The sequence below is a fragment of the Vitis riparia genome, chromosome 14 (genome assembly GCF_004353265.1).
Source record: "Vitis riparia cultivar Riparia Gloire de Montpellier isolate 1030 chromosome 14, EGFV_Vit.rip_1.0, whole genome shotgun sequence".
In the NCBI taxonomy this organism is placed as follows: domain Eukaryota; kingdom Viridiplantae; phylum Streptophyta; class Magnoliopsida; order Vitales; family Vitaceae; genus Vitis; species Vitis riparia.
The window spans coordinates 28,200,694-28,218,143 of record NC_048444.1 but is presented as its reverse complement, the minus strand read 5'-3'; the positions used below and the strand labels follow the sequence as shown (position 1 = coordinate 28,218,143).

At 32.0% G+C, this 17,450-nt stretch overlaps 3 protein-coding genes across 8 annotated transcripts; 2 read left to right on the top strand and 1 right to left on the bottom strand.

Moving 5' to 3' along the window:
• Positions 1-1,216: 1,216 nt before the first annotated feature.
• On the bottom strand, positions 1,217-4,076 carry LOC117929713 (60S ribosomal protein L22-2-like). Its single transcript, XM_034850094.1, has 3 exons — positions 3,985-4,076; positions 3,572-3,814; positions 1,217-1,627 (listed from the first exon to the last, which is right to left on the bottom strand). The coding sequence occupies exons 2-3, from the start codon at positions 3,799-3,801 to the stop codon at positions 1,483-1,485; spliced, it is 375 nt and encodes a 124-aa protein (XP_034705985.1). The 5' UTR covers positions 3,802-3,814; positions 3,985-4,076; the 3' UTR covers positions 1,217-1,482.
• A 1,376-nt stretch (positions 4,077-5,452) lies between these two features.
• On the top strand, positions 5,453-8,656 carry LOC117929868. Of its 2 annotated transcripts, XM_034850292.1 has the most exons (8): positions 5,455-5,810; positions 6,465-6,531; positions 6,702-6,741; positions 6,844-6,976; positions 7,324-7,395; positions 7,610-7,690; positions 8,290-8,351; positions 8,444-8,656. In XM_034850292.1, exons 1-8 carry the CDS (start codon positions 5,520-5,522, stop codon positions 8,508-8,510), a joined length of 813 nt encoding a protein of 270 aa, XP_034706183.1. In that variant the 5' UTR covers positions 5,455-5,519; the 3' UTR covers positions 8,511-8,656. The 2 variants fall into 2 exon arrangements, with proteins under 2 accessions (XP_034706184.1, XP_034706183.1); XM_034850293.1 differs by lacking the exon at positions 6,702-6,741 and having other exon boundaries at positions 5,453-5,810; positions 6,465-6,535.
• Positions 8,657-9,380: 724 nt separating this feature from the next.
• Positions 9,381-15,563, top strand: LOC117929482 (CST complex subunit TEN1). 5 transcript variants are annotated; one of them, XM_034849778.1, is made up of 4 exons: positions 9,381-9,490; positions 11,233-11,350; positions 13,089-13,242; positions 13,358-13,684. In XM_034849778.1, the coding sequence occupies exons 2-4, from the start codon at positions 11,247-11,249 to the stop codon at positions 13,475-13,477; spliced, it is 378 nt and encodes a 125-aa protein (XP_034705669.1). In that variant the 5' UTR covers positions 9,381-9,490; positions 11,233-11,246; the 3' UTR covers positions 13,478-13,684. The 5 variants fall into 5 exon arrangements, with proteins under 5 accessions (XP_034705669.1, XP_034705670.1, XP_034705673.1 ...); XM_034849779.1 differs by having other exon boundaries at positions 10,717-11,350; XM_034849782.1 differs by lacking the exon at positions 9,381-9,490 and adding an exon at positions 15,253-15,563 and having other exon boundaries at positions 9,559-11,350; positions 13,358-13,523.
• Positions 15,564-17,450: the final 1,887 nt, after the last annotated feature.

Sequence of the window (17,450 nt, the reverse complement as noted above, 5' to 3'; positions counted from 1 at the left end):
TTCTCATATTTTTACTTGAAAAATAATTTATTTTGAACCTAAATGTCATTTGTTATTTGAAGTATATACATATAATTTTTTTTAAAATAGCTATTTTTATGATAAAAAAAAATGAAAGCATTTTTATCAAAATAGACTAAAAAATAATGAAGGATTAAATTTTCAAAATCTGAGTTTTCAACTATCTTTCTAATAAAAAAATCTTTATATTTTCAACATCATATTAGGAATTAGTTTATTAAATTAGAAGTTTTCTATACATGGTAAAATAAAAACTTTTTATTTGTAAGTTTCTTTCAAGGATGTGGAAAGATTTGCCACCCTCACTCTCATCATCTATGATAAGTTCTACCCACAAACATAAGAAAACAAGTCACAAAGATATGTAGCTTGATTGTATATGTAATTAAGGTAATTTTATCATGGATAAAACATATTTGCATTTTCCTCTTTTTCCATGGAGACTAAATGATAATATTGGAAATTCAATTACCAAATGTTATAATTATTTGATAAAAGCATTATACTTTCATTCTTCAAATGGTGGATCTTCATTCTAGCAAAATGTTAATTTAATATTTCATTTTTGAATGTGTAAAATAACCTTTTATAACGAAGCAAAATATGTCATTTTGATGATTGATTGTTACATGTTGATGAAGTAATACATGTATACACAAATTAGAAATGATATTCCAATTAGATATGATATTATTAATTATTTTTTATAAATAAATAAATTATTTGTCATTTTTAATTAAAAGGGTCGTACAATTGATATTTCAATCATATATAAAATTAATTAATTAATTTAGATAATTAAATAAATTAATTATCATTTTGAAATTAAAAAAAAAAAAAAAAAGATTCATTGATATTTCAATTAAATTGATTTTGATCATTAATTAATTATAATTTTTCATTCAAGAAATAATCCCACACAAATCAAGAATGATCTTCTCACAAATACAAAATTAATTAATTAATTAATTTTGATAATTAATTAAATAGGTTAATAATAACAATCTTCAAATCAAATATAAAATAAATAAATTTTTTTATTCTAACCTCCAAAACCTCTTTAAACTTTAAAAAAAAAAATACAAGACAAAATAAAATATTAGCATTTAATCTTTCTTTTAAAGCATTAAGCCGGTCCACGATTTATAACATCCCTTGTGGATGGACATCACATTCAAGAGAATTGGGCAGCACATAAAGCATAATTCAGAACCTTAACTGTCATAAAAAAACACATACACCAACATTTGGACAGCAAAATGATAACAAACTATTTGTGAAATGGAGAAGAGTCTTGTGTCTACCCAAATCAACAAGAAGACCAATTTAAAATCTCTATTTTGGTAAACAAAATTGCTAAACTGCATAAAAATCCAACAAAAGAAGAATCAAACATGCAATAGTAGACATTCGAGGAAGCAAATGAAAGGAGGTGTGTATAGATAATGCAAATCCACATTTTTAATCCTCCTCCTCACCCTCATTCTCTGCAATGTTGAAGTACCTGAGCTCATAAACATTTCGGTCCTTGTTGGATGCAATTACGCGAAGCCAGTCACGGACATTGTGTTTCTTCAAGTATTTTTTTGTCAAATACTTCAAATACCTGAACCATAAATACAAAGACACAATTGATCAACTATGAAACTGAAACAGATTCAGGGAGTTGTAGCAACTTGACTTTAAGTGCTATGCCAAGTGCAAAAGCTACATTATTCTCAACCCTGCTAATTCTAGTGAAACCAACATCCTTTACATTTCGCTTAACCCAAAAATGACTCAAATAAACGTATAAAAAGAAGAAAAGGAGCAAATAAATGAGAACAAGCCTAACACATAGGTAATTCACCTTCCCTCTGAACCAACCCAACAAAGCACACCACACCACTTGGATCCTCCACAACTTGGGAAACTAAATGGACATGTCAGGAAGAAAACTTTGAATCGTCTATACTAAGTTACTAACAACTTGAAGGGGTTCAAATTCAATGATGTCTAGCACGAAACAAGCTTTACTGGCATTTTTATTTTTCTTCCCCGCCATTTATAGAGACCAAAAAATTAGTTAACTAAGATGCTAAACAGCACATAATGTCTTTGAGTAACTTGCAGAAGTCCAAATATATTGTCAAATTTTACCCAAAACCAAACCCACGTGCCAAAAATCTGGCATACAACTATTGATGTTTTAGTCAACCTCTAAGCATTTTTCAATCTCTAGAACACAAGGATATAGATTTTTCAAGTTCCACATGCTCAATTCAAGTTCCATACAAAATTCCAACATTAATGTAACAATAAAAATTAAAAACCCATCACCAATTCAAGAAATATATTTCCATATACCAGATGATCATAATCTCTCTAAATCTCAACTAATAATCGTAGCTTCCAATATCCACAGGAATGTTACTCACTTCCCATTGATTTGGTTTCATATAAGACTGTAAAAGGAAATTAAAGTCCTGTTCGGAAACCGTACTTGAAATGAGTTTTGCAAACTTCCGATAGAAAACAATTTGCTTTTGAGAATTTGTTTTGATAACAGGTTGTTTTCAAGTTCCACATGCTCAATTCAAGTTCCATACAAAATTCCAACATTAATGTAACAATAAAAATTAAAAACCCGTCACCAATTCAAGAAATATATTTCCATATGCTAGATGATCATAATCTCTCTAAATCTCAACTAATAATCGCAGCTTCCAATATCCACAGGAATGTTAAGAGTCACTTCCCATTGATTTGGTTTCATATAAGACTGTAAAAGGAAATTAAAGTCCTGTTCGGAAACCGTACTTGAAATGAGTTTTGCAAACTTCCGATAAAAAACAATTTGCTTTTGAGAATTTGTTTTGATAACAGGTTGTTTATAAGAACATATTAAGCTGTTTTCAATTACCTTTTTGTATGTTGTCTTGAGCAACAATTGAAAATATGGAGAACAATTTGGCAACTTCTACATTGTATATACGGCTTCATGGAGAAGAAGACAAAAAACTATTTTTTATTTAAGTTTCCATATAGAATTTTATTCTTCAAAACAATTGAGAACCGATTTCAAAAAATGTTCTTAACAGCCCTAAAGTTTTTACCTTGTATTTCAATTTTCGTTCTCTGTCTTCCAGAACAAGGAATACTCACCCAAACTAAGCTGAGCATCCGTATGATTCACGGTATGATTCCTGTCTTCCTAAGTCCCAAATACTGACAATCTAAAATTTAGAATTTCAATTTCTTCTTCTTTTCCACCGTATTTCCTTGGTATAAAAAAAATTAAGCATTTGTCTTCCCTTAAATATCAAATACCATTAGTTCCGAACATCAATAATCCCCAACATTGAGCTTCATCCAATATTTCTCCCTTTACACAAACATACAATAACAATTCTCACAAATTCAACCAAATCAAATAATAGTTTTCATATTTTGCCTAATTCATATTCATTAACTAGAAAAAACCAAGAAATCAAATCATAGATCCATATCTAGTCAAATCCACGGAGGAAAGAAACTAAATAAACAAATTACAACTAAAAATACGATTTACCTCTTAGAGAAGTTGTTCTCAGAGGTGACCATAATCTTGCTTTTCTCACGAGTGACGGTGACGGAGTCACCGAGCGCACCGGCTTTGCCGCCTACCTTGATCCTCTCCTGTAGAAACTTCTCCAGGGAAGCAATGTCCATGATCTTATCCTCTACCGGCTTCCCACAGTCTATTGTGAAGGTCGCTCCCTTCTTCTTCCCCTTCGCTCCCGCTGCGCTTACCCGACTCATCTTTGGCTTTACTCTGCAGACCACAGAAAGAGAGAGGATTAATTTCTCAAGAAAATATTCCAACAAAATCAAAAGAATTCCTCTCCAAACAGCACAACATTTTTTCCTTTTCTAAATCAAAATTTTCTTGGTCCGACGTATAGACTGTATAATCATATTTTCGGAAAATGAACAGAGATTTACCTGTGACCGGAGAGATGGTGTGGCAGGTGGAAGTGAAAGAAGAAGCGGAGTTGGGGCAATTGGGGTTAGGGTTTTTCACCCTTCTTTCTGGATTTCCCATTCGGGCCTGGTTTACGGGGCAAACCCGGTCCAAGCCCATGTAAACCGGTTCGATGCAGAGGTCTTCCCGTTGAATTTTAAAATCTTACAAATTATCATCCATTTGAATTTTAAAATATAGCAAGTTAGCATCCACCATCAATTAATCAATAACTAATATTTCTTTTAATAGTAAATAACATAGACATTTTTTTGTCACATATATCATTAATGCTATTAACAATAGCAAATAATATAAATATTTTTTTTTTCTTATATACCATTAAAATTGATGCTTATTCATTTATTTTTTAAAACAAAAAAGTTCTAATATTTACTACAAAAATGTTTTAAAAAATAATTAAAAATAATTATTTTTTGAACATATTCAAAAATACAAAACATATGTGAAGAACTTTTAAATTCTCAATGAACCTTTTATATTGTAAAATATTATAAAATAACCTTTTTTAAATGTTTTTAAAATTGGAAATTTCTTTCAACAAAAATGGGATCCATTTGAAAAATATAGTCAAATGGATTCATGTTTTATTTTTATTTTTAAAAATCGATAAAAATAACTCCTACTTGTTTTCTATTTTTTTTTTCTATTTTACTTTATTTTAAAATTTTTATTGAAAGGTGAAATGAAAGTCACGGTTTTCAAAGAGTGATATTAGTATTATAGAAGTTTTATTAAATATAAATGAATTTTTTGTTTAGGCTAAAATGGAGCTTCTACGAAGAGCAATAGTTTCACACTCTGCTTAGAATAATCTCTTATTTTTTACTTTAAGTAATAGTTGAAATTGGAACAAAATCACATTTTTGAAAGACGATATTAATATTATAAAAAAGTTTTATTAAATATGAAATAATTTATTACATGAATTAAAATAAAGCTTTTATAATAAACAACATTTTTTTGGCTTTTATGTTAAATTCTTTGAAAAATATTAACCAAACAAGCATAAAACGCTTACTGAGCTTAAAAAAATATATTTGGTTTCTCAAAAGTTGATTTAAATAGGGCTTTTATATTTCATATTAAGCTCTTTTTAGTAAAATAAATACAAGTATTAGCAGCATAACAAAAAGGTTTTCCTCATCGTTAATATGTTTGCTCGAGGTAATTGTGGCCTTTAAAAGCTTTTGGAACAAAATTAACCCTAAAAATCTATTAAAAAAATTACAATAATTTCATAAACTTGAAAAAAATTGTGGAAGTTTGTATAACAAATAATGAGATAAGAGGGGTCATGCAATTGGTATCAGCGTAGCGGACGGGCCATGGGCGTGCCTTAATGGGTGGGCATTGGTCGCCCGGCCCCCTTGTCTCCTCGTTCCACACCATCTCTGAAGCCCACCAATCAAACCTGATATAATCTCAGTCCTCTTTTCCCATTCTTGAAACGGCATCATTTCAATCTTCCCTATTCCATAACCTGATATAATCCATGGCTGTAGCTATAAGCCAGAGCTCCAAGCTCACCATTTCCATAGCCTCCTCCTTCTCCAACTCTTCTTCTTCGTCTTCACCTTCATTTTCAGTAATCAAACCCCTCAGTTCCTCACCCTTCTTCACCACCACTGCTTCTAGAATTCACAGTCATCAAACCCCACTTCACTCACTCTCCAGAAGACTCTTCCTCCCTTCAGTTTCCGGCATATGGAACGCATTGACCGGCGGTGACTCTTACCGTGAAGCCGCCATGGCGATACGGCGTGGAATGCTGCTCTTCAGACAGGTGAATTTCGCTTCTTTCAGTGGTAGCTATCGTAAAATACATTGTGGGTCGATTATCTAATAGCTCAAGTTTTTTTCGATAATTGGTTGTTTAATTTTGGGAATTTTTGGGTTTCAATCCGTCAGAATTTTTGGGTATTGATTGTTTATCTTGTTGGCTGTATCTGAAGCTCGTTGGTTGATTGTCAGCTTAACACTTTCTGCTCCATATGAGGTCTACAGATTTCTCACTATTCTTCATGGCTATGTGTTATGTTTTTGTGTTAGAGGGTTGTGAATTTCGCTTCTTGTCTATTACCTATAGACCTTATGATTTACTCTCACGCTTGATTTCGTAGTTCTGTATTGATTTTTGTGGTAAAGGGTGGTGTATTTTTCTGCTTTCTGTTGCATAAAAATAAGCTTTATAGTTTGCTCACTATATTTGTTTTCATGGCTATATTTTGTGCTTTTTTTGTCAAGGGATGGTGAATTTTGGCTCTTGCTGTTGCATTTGAGTTCTATAACTTACTCACCATACTTGTTTTGGTAGTTACCCTTTGTGTTTTGTGTTAAAAGTTGGTGAATCTGCTTCTTATTGCATACAAGTTCTATAGTTTACTCACCATGCTAATTCTTATAGTTGTGTAACTTGCATTGTGTTTTTGTACTAAAGGGTGATGTTTCGGGATCATTAGTGGAATTCGATAAAGCCATTGAGTTGGATCCTCGGCAGAAGGCATGTAGGTGACTGAATTTTTCATTCTGGACATGTTGATTGTTGAATGTGCAATTGCTTATTCAAATTTAAATTTCTATCACCTTTTCATTTTGGGGATCTTAATATGGTTGTGAAATGGATAGTGTTTTCTTCTTGACATAATCATGTAGATTTTGTAATGGTTGTAATCAGATCTTTGGCAGAGGGGGCTATCGCTTTACTATCTTGATAGGTATCAATGTATTACTGAGTTCTGATTTCTATATATATATATATATATAATTTTAGTGTTAATATAAGGTAAAGATTGAAGTGGGTTTCTGTGTTTTTTAAGGTTTGAGGAGGGGGCAGAGCAGTTCCGGTTAGATGTTGCACAGAATCCAAATGATACGGAGGAATCCATATGGTGCTTCTTGTGCGAAGCACAATTATATGGCGCTGATGAAGCAAGGAGACGATTTCTTGAGGCAAGTTGTTGTCTTAACATTGATTTTGAATCTTTTATGGGCAGAAAAGGGATATCTTTGAGCTAGCTTAAGTATGTTCGATTTTGAATGAGTTGAAACTTTGAATTAAAAGAATTGTATGCATCGATTTGCCTGTCTATCTTGATTAGAACAATTTTTTGGGAAAATTCCTATACATGAGTCATGGCTATATGCCAAATTTTGACTAGGTGAATGCTAAGTTAATAGGGCATTCCATGCAAAGATTACTTGTAAGGGTGACTTCATATCTCTGCTATTGTTGTAAGAGGAGCATTTTTACTTCCATTTTTTATTGTTTGAAGAAAAAAAAAACACACTGAATGCAGGTTGGTAGAGATCCACGACCAGTCATGAGGGAAGCTTATAACATGTTTAAAGATGGCGGTGATCCAGAAAAGGTGAGGATTGATGCTTTTGAGTTTAGAATTATTTGAATTTAGCTGTATAGTTTGTTGGAACTAGAAATTAATTTCATCTGTTTAGGCTTCTAATAAATTTTTCTACTCCCTTTACCATTTCATGAACACCAATATCTTGCTCAAGGTTATGTTTTGTGTTTTGGTTTATTTCCAAGAACTTCATCTAACAAAAGCAAGTGGTTTTTCTGCATAGCTTGTTGCTCAATTTTCTGGCAACCAGGCGGGAGAGTATTTCTATGCTTCTTTGTATGCCGGGCTTTATTATGAATCCCAGGTTTGTTCTTAATCTTTTACCGTATAAGAAAGCTAGGGATTAGCTACAGCTAAAATCTGGAGTGAGGGTTGAGAAAAACAAAATTAACATTTTATGTCAAGAGGTATGAGATTCTGCTTGGTTGCCTAAATTTGAATTCACAAACTTGATTTGTAGAATGTTCAGTTTCTCAGGGAAAAAATGGAATTCTTTTAGTTAAGTCATGTATTCAAACATCAAGATCTCACCCTCAAAGCCCTACATATTTTTATCTGCCATACGTTTAGCGGGTCCCTAATTGCTTAATTATTCAAGCCTTTTGTTGGTTTAGCACCAGAACCCAAAACCGAAGAAAGAGCCAACCGATGCATAGCAGCACCTCATTTCCATCCAAGCTAAAATCAAATGCCTTCTCATTTGTGTCCATTGATTTGTTGGGGGATTTGCCATTCATTTTGCATACATTTTGTCAGACAAGTTCATTTTCTTCAAGAGGCTAAGATCACTGTTAGGCTCAATTTTCCATGCTAGTTTCGGGTTTTAAATCTGTAAACTTAATTTCCATTTTCATTTGGTATTGAGTACTGGGAAAACTACTGGCTGATGTTTCTCTTCTGCAGAATGATCCGGGTTCTGCCAAACTTCATCTACTTGCAGCATGTCAGTCTCCTTATGGACAAAGGTATGAACTCCAGCTTTTCTCCCTTACAATTTCCTAGTAATGGAACTGCATCTGCGGCAGCAGTATGAACCTAAATTCACCATCCCTTTCAGGTCTGATGATTACATGGCTTCTCTTGCCAAGGTTCACTGCCTTTGCCGAAGCTGGAGCTCAAGCTAGTATGGCTGAAGCTTGGTAAAGCTGATTTGATATCGGTTCATCTTGTCTTTGATGTATCTGTACAATGTTAATAAAAGATCATAGTCAAAGAAAATTGTATAGATATCCTTATTTATATGGAGGAAGCTGCTGCATGGTTTGGGAAAGGGTTTTGTTTGATAGAATACAAGAATTTACTTCAAATTGTATGCCCTCAGAGTCATACCTAAAATAGAAACCACAATCATCGGAAATTATAGTCCGTTTCACTGTGATGGTAGAAAGCATTTTTAGTTTAAAATTTGATTTTGAAAAAAAAAAATTAGCATTTGAAAAAATTTAGGAAACATTTTTAAATATCTGAAAAATTACTTAGTGTTTTTTGAAAAAACACTCTAAAGATGGTTATCATAAAAACACTTTTACTACAAATATTTAAAGTGTATTTTTAATATTTGAAGATAAAAAATTTTCAATATTAGAAAGGTTGAAAACGCTTTTTAATATCACCATCAAACACGCTCTCAATTCGGTTTTCATGATTAATTAGATACAAGTTAATTTTAGTTTTAATAGATTTATTTTAAAAATTAATTAAAATATTTTTTATAATAAAGTAATAAATAATAAATATTGAACCATTATAGTTATTTAAAATTTAAAATATATTTAAATATTTTAACCTAAAATATAATAAATATATTTAAAAAATAATTTGATCATAGTTTAAAATAATGAATTACTTTAATACATTCTAATATAAAAAATAAAAAATCATTAAATAATGAATAATTGTAGTTATTGAAAATCGGTTGGTTTAAAACGATTTTTCGATTTAATCACCATCCATTCAAAACGCACCGTTTTGATTTTGATTTCATAGGAGTGACACCTGTTGTTGTATTCTCTCCTCAAAACGACACCGTTTTTACTGCCAGCAGTGCATTGGCGAGCCTTCTCCGAATCTCCGATGATGAACCCAACGTCCGCAAAATGATTCGGTCAGTTTTTTATTCTTCCTTTTCCGATGTTCTGCCTTAATTTTGATTGAATCTGTCTCATTTATCATTATTGGCTCTGGTTTGGGTTTCAGCTTCTTTCAATTTCTCCAGATTTTGATTTGTTAGGGTTTTACTTTGATCTGTTTTTCAGTGACTGATCAAAAGCATTATAATTATAGATGTAGAACTTATAGTTCAATGCAGTTTTATTTCGAAATTATAATCATTATATTGAGCAACTTGAATGAGTTGGTGGTGCTTGATGTGTGGCCCTAGGTTTTCTTTTCTCTGTTTGTGTTGGGGAGAAATAATGTAGGTAATTTTGAGACTTGAAGGCGGTTTAGTGCAGCTGTAGCTTCTAATGAAGATTTTCTCGGGAAAATTTATGTAAAGAAGAGGTATCTACTAATATGTGAAAATAAAATATGAAAAATTTTAAATTTTGAAACCCCTTCTTGGAAGCTCTTTGGAAAAAGGATCTTATATCTAACTTTAGTGAAAAGAGGTTTTAGGTTTCAGACATCTTTTAGTTGTAACTAAAACACAATGTAAAGATGATCTATAGGTAGAAAAACTTTTGGGCAATCAAGAAGTTGATGCCAAACTGAGCCCTAATCTGGGACAACTCTAAGGTAGCTGCCATGAAGAAAGAGATAGATATACCTTAAGGCTTTTTAGGTGTCTCAACAGGATCAGAAAATAACAAAGTCTCCCAATTCAACTTTAGTCTTATTAAAGTCTTCTAGGAGTTTGACATGTAGAGAACTATTATTATTCATTTTGTTTTCATTTTATAACAATTTGTCTTATTTAAATTGAAAGTTTTAAAAGTATAAAAGCTTCCTATAATAAGAAATTATAAGTAAAAAAGCCTTTTAAATAGGAGTCGAAAAACCAAATACTTCTAACTTTTGTTGTTGATGATTGATCTATTCAGTTCTGTAAGCCCTGTAGAATTATGTTGTTTTTGAAGATCCTTTAATCCACTGTTTGTGGTGACCTTTATTCTCCTTTCCTTTGGGTTTGCTGAAAGTTATCCTTTGCATTATTTTTCGTTGTTTGCTGGAGTGTGCCAATCATCCTGAAAGGGCCTTAACTGTTCAAACGTTGAGCTATCTGCTTTTAAAATTGAGCTAAAAGTTATGGTTTGCTTTCGTTTAAGATTCTTAACTAGTAAACTTGTGAGGGTATTTTGACTTGTATCAGCTCCATGTGTATGACTGTAGGTTTAACTTTTTGCCAAGAAGCTTGTTGATATGAACTCCCAACTTTTTTCAATAAATAAATAAACAGAGAGAGGGATAATTAATGAAGATATATTTGTTATCCTGAGTGTGGAATTGCCTTGATGAGGGAAAAGCTCAAGCTGAAGAACTACAAAGCTAGGACTTTACTGGGTTTGGGTGATTGCCAATTTTGAAGTGTTTGAATGACATATTGGTAGAGAAACTTTCAACATGGGGTGAGGAGAGCTGCTATTGTCTTATCAGACTAGCCAAACCAAGTAACTTCTGAGTTTTCCAAATTCCAGGAGACTATCTGAATTCTGTGGCACTATTTTCAGTGGAATCTTCTTGCTTGAAACTTCTGGATTGAATCATTCTAAAATAAAAAATAAATACATCAGCACCCCCCACCCAACAAATCCCACTTCCTGATTAGCATTGTACGTAACCTATTTTTTGCAGGGCTGTTGAATAATTTGTTTTATTCTTTCATCACATGCTATCCTTAACTTGCAGGAAGTAGTGGGTCAATGATGTCCTCTGCAGTAAAGTCTGGAGCATTGGTTTCTTTGCAAGACCTACAACCATCTTCTCCATTCTTTAAGCAAGGAGCTTCACTTAGAGTTACTGGAAAGTAAGTCCCTTTCCTTCCTAAAGTTTCAATTGACCCTATTCTTTGTTTGTAATTGTTTTTTATCTGTTATCTGTGGGAGTTATATTTCCCTTTTCTTTTCTTAATTTCATGAGGGCTCATTGTGTTGTTTAGACTGAAGTAATGATAATTTCCCAGTGGAGGCAGAGGTAAGGGGTGGTGGTGTCATCAGATATAATCTTGGTGTTGGTGGTAAGCTGTATGCAGTATTGGTTGTGATAAATTGATAATGCTCTTAATGGTGGCACTTGTCATGAGAGATGAGGTGGTGATAGTAATAAGTTGAAGGTGGTATTGATGGTGTTCTTAAACACGGCACTGGTTATGTCATATGTAGTTGTGGAGGTGAGATGGAATTGAAAGTATTTTGGAGATGGCAGGGTGGCAAGTACATAGTATTTGATAGTATGTTGTTGGTGGAGGTCATGCTAACAGCACTATAGTAGTGGTGATGGAGGAGGTGGTGGGATGGCAAGTGATAATGCTGATCGAGGACAGGTACAGCAGTTATCACTTTGATATCATTACATAGGAGAAGATGGTAGTGATGGTATTGACATGGCCAAACTGGTAATGGTTGTACTAGCAATGGTGGCAGTATGTTGATGGTAGCTGTGACAATTTAGATTGCACTAGAAGAGTTGATTAAAAGAGTGCCATATACACAAAACTTGGACCCTTAACATTTCAAGTATTGCAAAACTTCAGAAATAAGAATCTGTTTATTTGGGCCAAAGAACACTACAAATCCGGGGACTTAAAAATCCATGTCCCTAATTCCAGCAGAAAGAACAGGATCTTGAAAAAAAAAAATAATCAAGTACAGAAAAAGCTAAAAATATTATATGAAAGTGATCTACCCATGATTATTAAAAGATAGTTAATCTTTGCTGTAATATTCTACAACTAATATTTTTAGAGTGTCTCGGTTTTGAAAATAGTTTTGATCTGTTTGCTGCATGATTAAAAAGGGCTGCCACAATCCTAAATCCAAAGTGGATTACATGTTCAGTTGTTCTCTCCATCATCACTTTTAACTCAGCTCTTGAAAGTATGTGATACAAGAGAGGTTGCAATCTTATCCAATTTTCTTTTATTTTTTGGTCAAGTTTTTTATTCCTTTCTTTGTTATAATTCAAATAACTTGTATGATATAAGGTGTTTGGTGTCCTTTCCATGACAGGCTTGTAGGGCATATTTTATGTCCTGAACATTTGAACTGTGCATTATATGATTTATATTAGATTCCCCCAATAGATCTCATTGAAAATGATTCCCTTTACTTGGTAGTGCAAATTGGTAACATTATGTGTGCTTTATGATTGTAGGGGATGGAAGAATAATAAAAGTCAATTTACTGATATTCTAGTACTGATTACATGGATGTTTGTGACCTTGTTATCATCCAATGATGTTGCTTTCAACAAGGAAACATCATAAGCTGGTGCTGACAAATTATTGGCCTCTTGCATCTGCATGCGGGCACATATATGGGGTTCTATCTATTGAAGCTAATCTCTTATTCCTCTGTATATTTTGCATGTTCTCTAAGCTTAATGATTATTAGAAACAGGTCAGCAGTTCCAAATTATTGTGTAATGCATTGATCAATTATGATTTGGTTACATGATTGCATCTTATGTGTTACATTGGTTGTAATTTGCCTATTATCATTCTCAATAATGCAATATTATTGGAATATCTTGTGTTTCCCCCTTAGGCTACAAGAGTACTCTGTTGAGACAGCTATAGCCATAGTTATTGATGGGAGTGCCAACCTGAAGATCAACACCCAGCATCTGAGGGACCTTACATTTCGAGCTGGCTCCATTTATCAATTCATAGGTGAACTCCTCATTCAACCCGATAATGAGGTACGGGTTCATGATTAAAAGCCCTGCTAACTTGCATCTCTTTCCCACACAGAGTACTAACTGCAGATGAAATGGCTGTTGAGATGATGTTCTGCTACTTCATTTTCGTTTTCAGGCAATCTTACAAGCAAGAGTGGGTAGGAATGTCGATGGCATCGACCTCAACCTCTATCACCAGTCTCTGCAGCTGGTGAGACAGTTTCAGGCAGACCACATGAATGACCAAGCAGCTTAGTCCAGTTTCCCCCAGAGGCTCGGCAAGAGAATTTTCACAAAGAAAGGTATCAAACTAAACTAACTGCAACTTTTATACTCTACATGCTAAAACTGGATGGTGTTTCATTCATTCGTCTTTGTACCCAATTGCTGTGACTTGTCGTCTATGCTGTGAACTGTTTTTTCAGATGAAATTTTAACTAATATTCATCAAAATTCATGCCCATCTAAGAGTCTCTACTTTTCCATTTGCATATCTCCAACATTGCCCCTAAACCATGAATAAACTAGGAGCTTGTTAGCGTGTGATTTTGAGAGAGTTATAAGCATTTTCTAATATTTGGAAGAGCTTCCTAACGCTTGGAGGCAGTTCATTGTAGCAATTAGGTGGTTGACAAATTTTTGAAAATCTCTTTTATGAACATAGAAAATCGCTTAGTTGATTCTTTCAAAAATCACTTTCGAAAAGCATGACAAACTAATAATGTGTTTGACAGTAATTTTATGAAGTGTTTTTAGTCTTTTTAATATTTGAAATTTTTTATTTTTCAAGTATTAAAAAAGTCAAAAACACTTTATGACTACCGAACACACACTAAGCGTGTTTTAATCTAATCATTCCTAAATAGCTCTTAGAGTCCATTTGTAAATGATATTGGAAGGAGCTAAAATGTTTGCAAGCGCATTTTTTCATTAAAAAAATTGTTTTTAACCTAAAATAATTTTAAATAATAGTTTTTGATAATAGTTTTTAAACACTGGTTTTAGAGAATAAAAGTCTGCTTGAAAATTTAAAATGTTTTTAAACTATTTTTTATATATTTAAAAATAATTTTTACATGTAATATTTTATTTTTAATCAATTTAAATGTTCGTATACTTACTTTTTAATACAATCATAAAAAAAAATAAGTGAAAATAATAAAAAATAACTAAAATATGTTCTTTAAAAACATTTTATTTTATGTTCTTAAAAAAAAAAAAAAAAGGAAGTTTTTGATTCTCAAACATGTTTTCTAAATTTTTTGTTTTGAATAATAGAAATCTGTTATAAAAAATAATTTTCAAAGACTTTTGGATCTGGCTCATAAAAAGTTACTTTAAAACACCATGATTTGACAAATAACTATCACATAGGAGCATATAATATAATTCAGTGAATGATAGGGAAAGTCACTACTCATTTGCAATCATTTCTGATCTTATTTTATAAGCTTTTCATTTTGAATATATTTTCTAATTTAATTAAAGAAAAAAAATTGTAACATGTATCACTATCTAGTTCTAGGTGACCCCCCAAAAAGGAGTGTCGCAGAGTCTATATGACCCTACACATATTCATTAGGCTACTTCCCTATCAATTATCCCTAAATATTATTTAAAAATAAAATAATTATTAAAAAAGAAAAAGAAAAAGGGTGAATACTTTTCACTTTTCATGTCCTTAGTCCTGAACAAAAAACCAACTCATTACCGCGTTCCTTGGAAACTAGTGGCGTCATTTTCCAGTGCGCCGCCCCATTATAACATGTGATCTGTTCTCCATCACGTGTCATATTCTTACGCGCTCCTTCCACGTCCTCCGTGGATCCCACTGCGCCCGACCTCATTTAATCACTCCCTTCAACCGACATCATCATGTGGTCTCATGGCCCGTGCTTCACATGCTTACCATGACAGCCACCCTTGCGTGTGTGACTCACACCCAAACCCCAGCCGCCCAGCCACCGGGATTCTGACACGTTGTACATCAGCCAGGCTTATCTTTTCTGTATGACACGTTTGCTGGTACAGGTGTGGAGGAGGAGGTGTATGGAGAAGTTTCTCGTTGCTGGGGACAAAATCTTTTACCAAATATTAGGATCTATGACTTTGAATTGGGCCGGGCCCACCAGAAAGACGGGCCAAGAGTCTTGATCTGACAAAGGCGTGGTCAATTGGCTATCAACTTATAGGTGGGGGAGAGGGCATCATCCCCATCTTTGATATTTCCCTATGTACTCTCCTCATAGGTGGGGGGATTCATACCAATTATTTGTTTCAAAAACATTTTTTTTTCCCCTAAATCATTTTGTTTCTACTGAAAAAATAATTATTCTTTTTTTTTTTTTCAAAAAAAGATTAATACATGTATAAGGGTTCTATGGCATGGATCAAGATATTGCTTTGGCTTCCAAGTAAAAAGTTTTCTTTTATTTAATTTTAATAAAAGTTTTTGTTTGAGTAATTTTATTAAAAAGGTTTAATACAATAATTAAAAAAATATTACGTCTAACCTAAAATTCATTCTAACCAGTATAAAAAATGATTTTATATTTAATATTTTAAAAATTATGTTTTAGACAATTCTACTTTAGTTAGAATGTATTTGATAATAATTTTAAGAAGTGTTTTTAATTTTTTTAATATTTAAAAATAAAAAATTAGTATCAGAAAGATTAGAAATATTTTTTAAAATCACTGTGAAACGTTTAAATCAAATTTTAATTAAAATTATTGTAAAACGTTTAAATCAAATTTTAAATAAAAATTACGCATTTACAAAATTATTTTCCCAAAAAACCTTGACATTTATAAAAGTTGAAGTGGGGCCATAAAAAAAATTCTAATTTTATAATAAGGGTGTTGGGTAGTTTAGTTAGATTCTCTTGGACCATAAGTTTAGGAGAGGGCCCTCCATTATTAGCTAAACTTTGGATCTATACTTACAATAATATAATAATGTGCATGGAAAGTTTTTCAACCACCACACAAAAATGGAAAGAATGGGGTAGGGATGGTGGCTCACCAAATAAGAGGATAGAGAGGGGTCCTCAAAACCACAAAAAAAAGGGGATTAATTGGTTGCAATTCATGGGATTCAAACATGTTTTGTTCCTAGGAGTTTCATTATAAAATTCCAACTGTCTTCCTCTGTATTTAAATGTGTGTCCTTTTCATGCTTCAATGTATAACTGCATTTATGCCCCTTCGCTTTTGGTATTGGTGGATTATGTTGACCTTTTGATTTATATCACATTTATGAAAAAAAAAAAAAAAACCTATATTACACGGTTAAACTCCGCGTTTTCATGGTCAAAACTATAGGTCATAACTGTCCGAACTAGGCTATAATTAGTCGGATATAGCATGACATAGGATAAAAAAGATAATAATATATATTGTTTTATATTTGATAGGTGTCAAAATAAGAGAAAGTATTTCACTATTTACTTTATCTTATATTCAACCAGATATGAAATAAAATATATAATGAGACATATTTTTCGTGTTTTTTTTTAATAGTATGTTAATTCTAAACTAAAATGTAGAATATATTGTAAATTAATTAAAATATTTAAAAAATTAAATATTTATAGAACTAAATTGTTAATTAAGATATATTTTTATTTCATTTTTTATGTATTTTATAAAATAAATATAAGTATAATATAACATATCTCATTGTATATAATATTTTACTATATTATGTCCATCGGATATAACATCCAATTAGATAATATCTTATTCCATCTTGTTAACTAAATGTAGTTTTGCTTTTCTTAGTGTATTTTTAGAAAATTTAATAAGTTAAAAATAGAAAATGTTTTCCACTTACATTTTTCGAAAAAAAAAAATACTATGAGTTTAATTTAGAAATGAGTTGCAAATTGCAATTCTATAGTGGTAACAAAATCTTTCGATATAAAACTTAGAAAAAGAAATAGTCACCCAAATGTTTTGTAAATTTAGACACAAAGGCAAACTATAAATAAATCAAACATTAAAAAATAAAATAAAATACTTTATTAAATTTTAAAATTTCTTTCTTTATTGTAATGCTTAGCTGGCTTCTTGTGATTGGTTCCTCTATTAACAAAATTATCCCTTCATTGGCATCATACTAAAATAATTGAGTTCCTTACAACTTTTTTTATTCAATCATTTCCCTTGTGGGTTTAATATAAGTTCAATCAATTATTTTAATGACTTGGGCTTCGGACAGTCTTAAT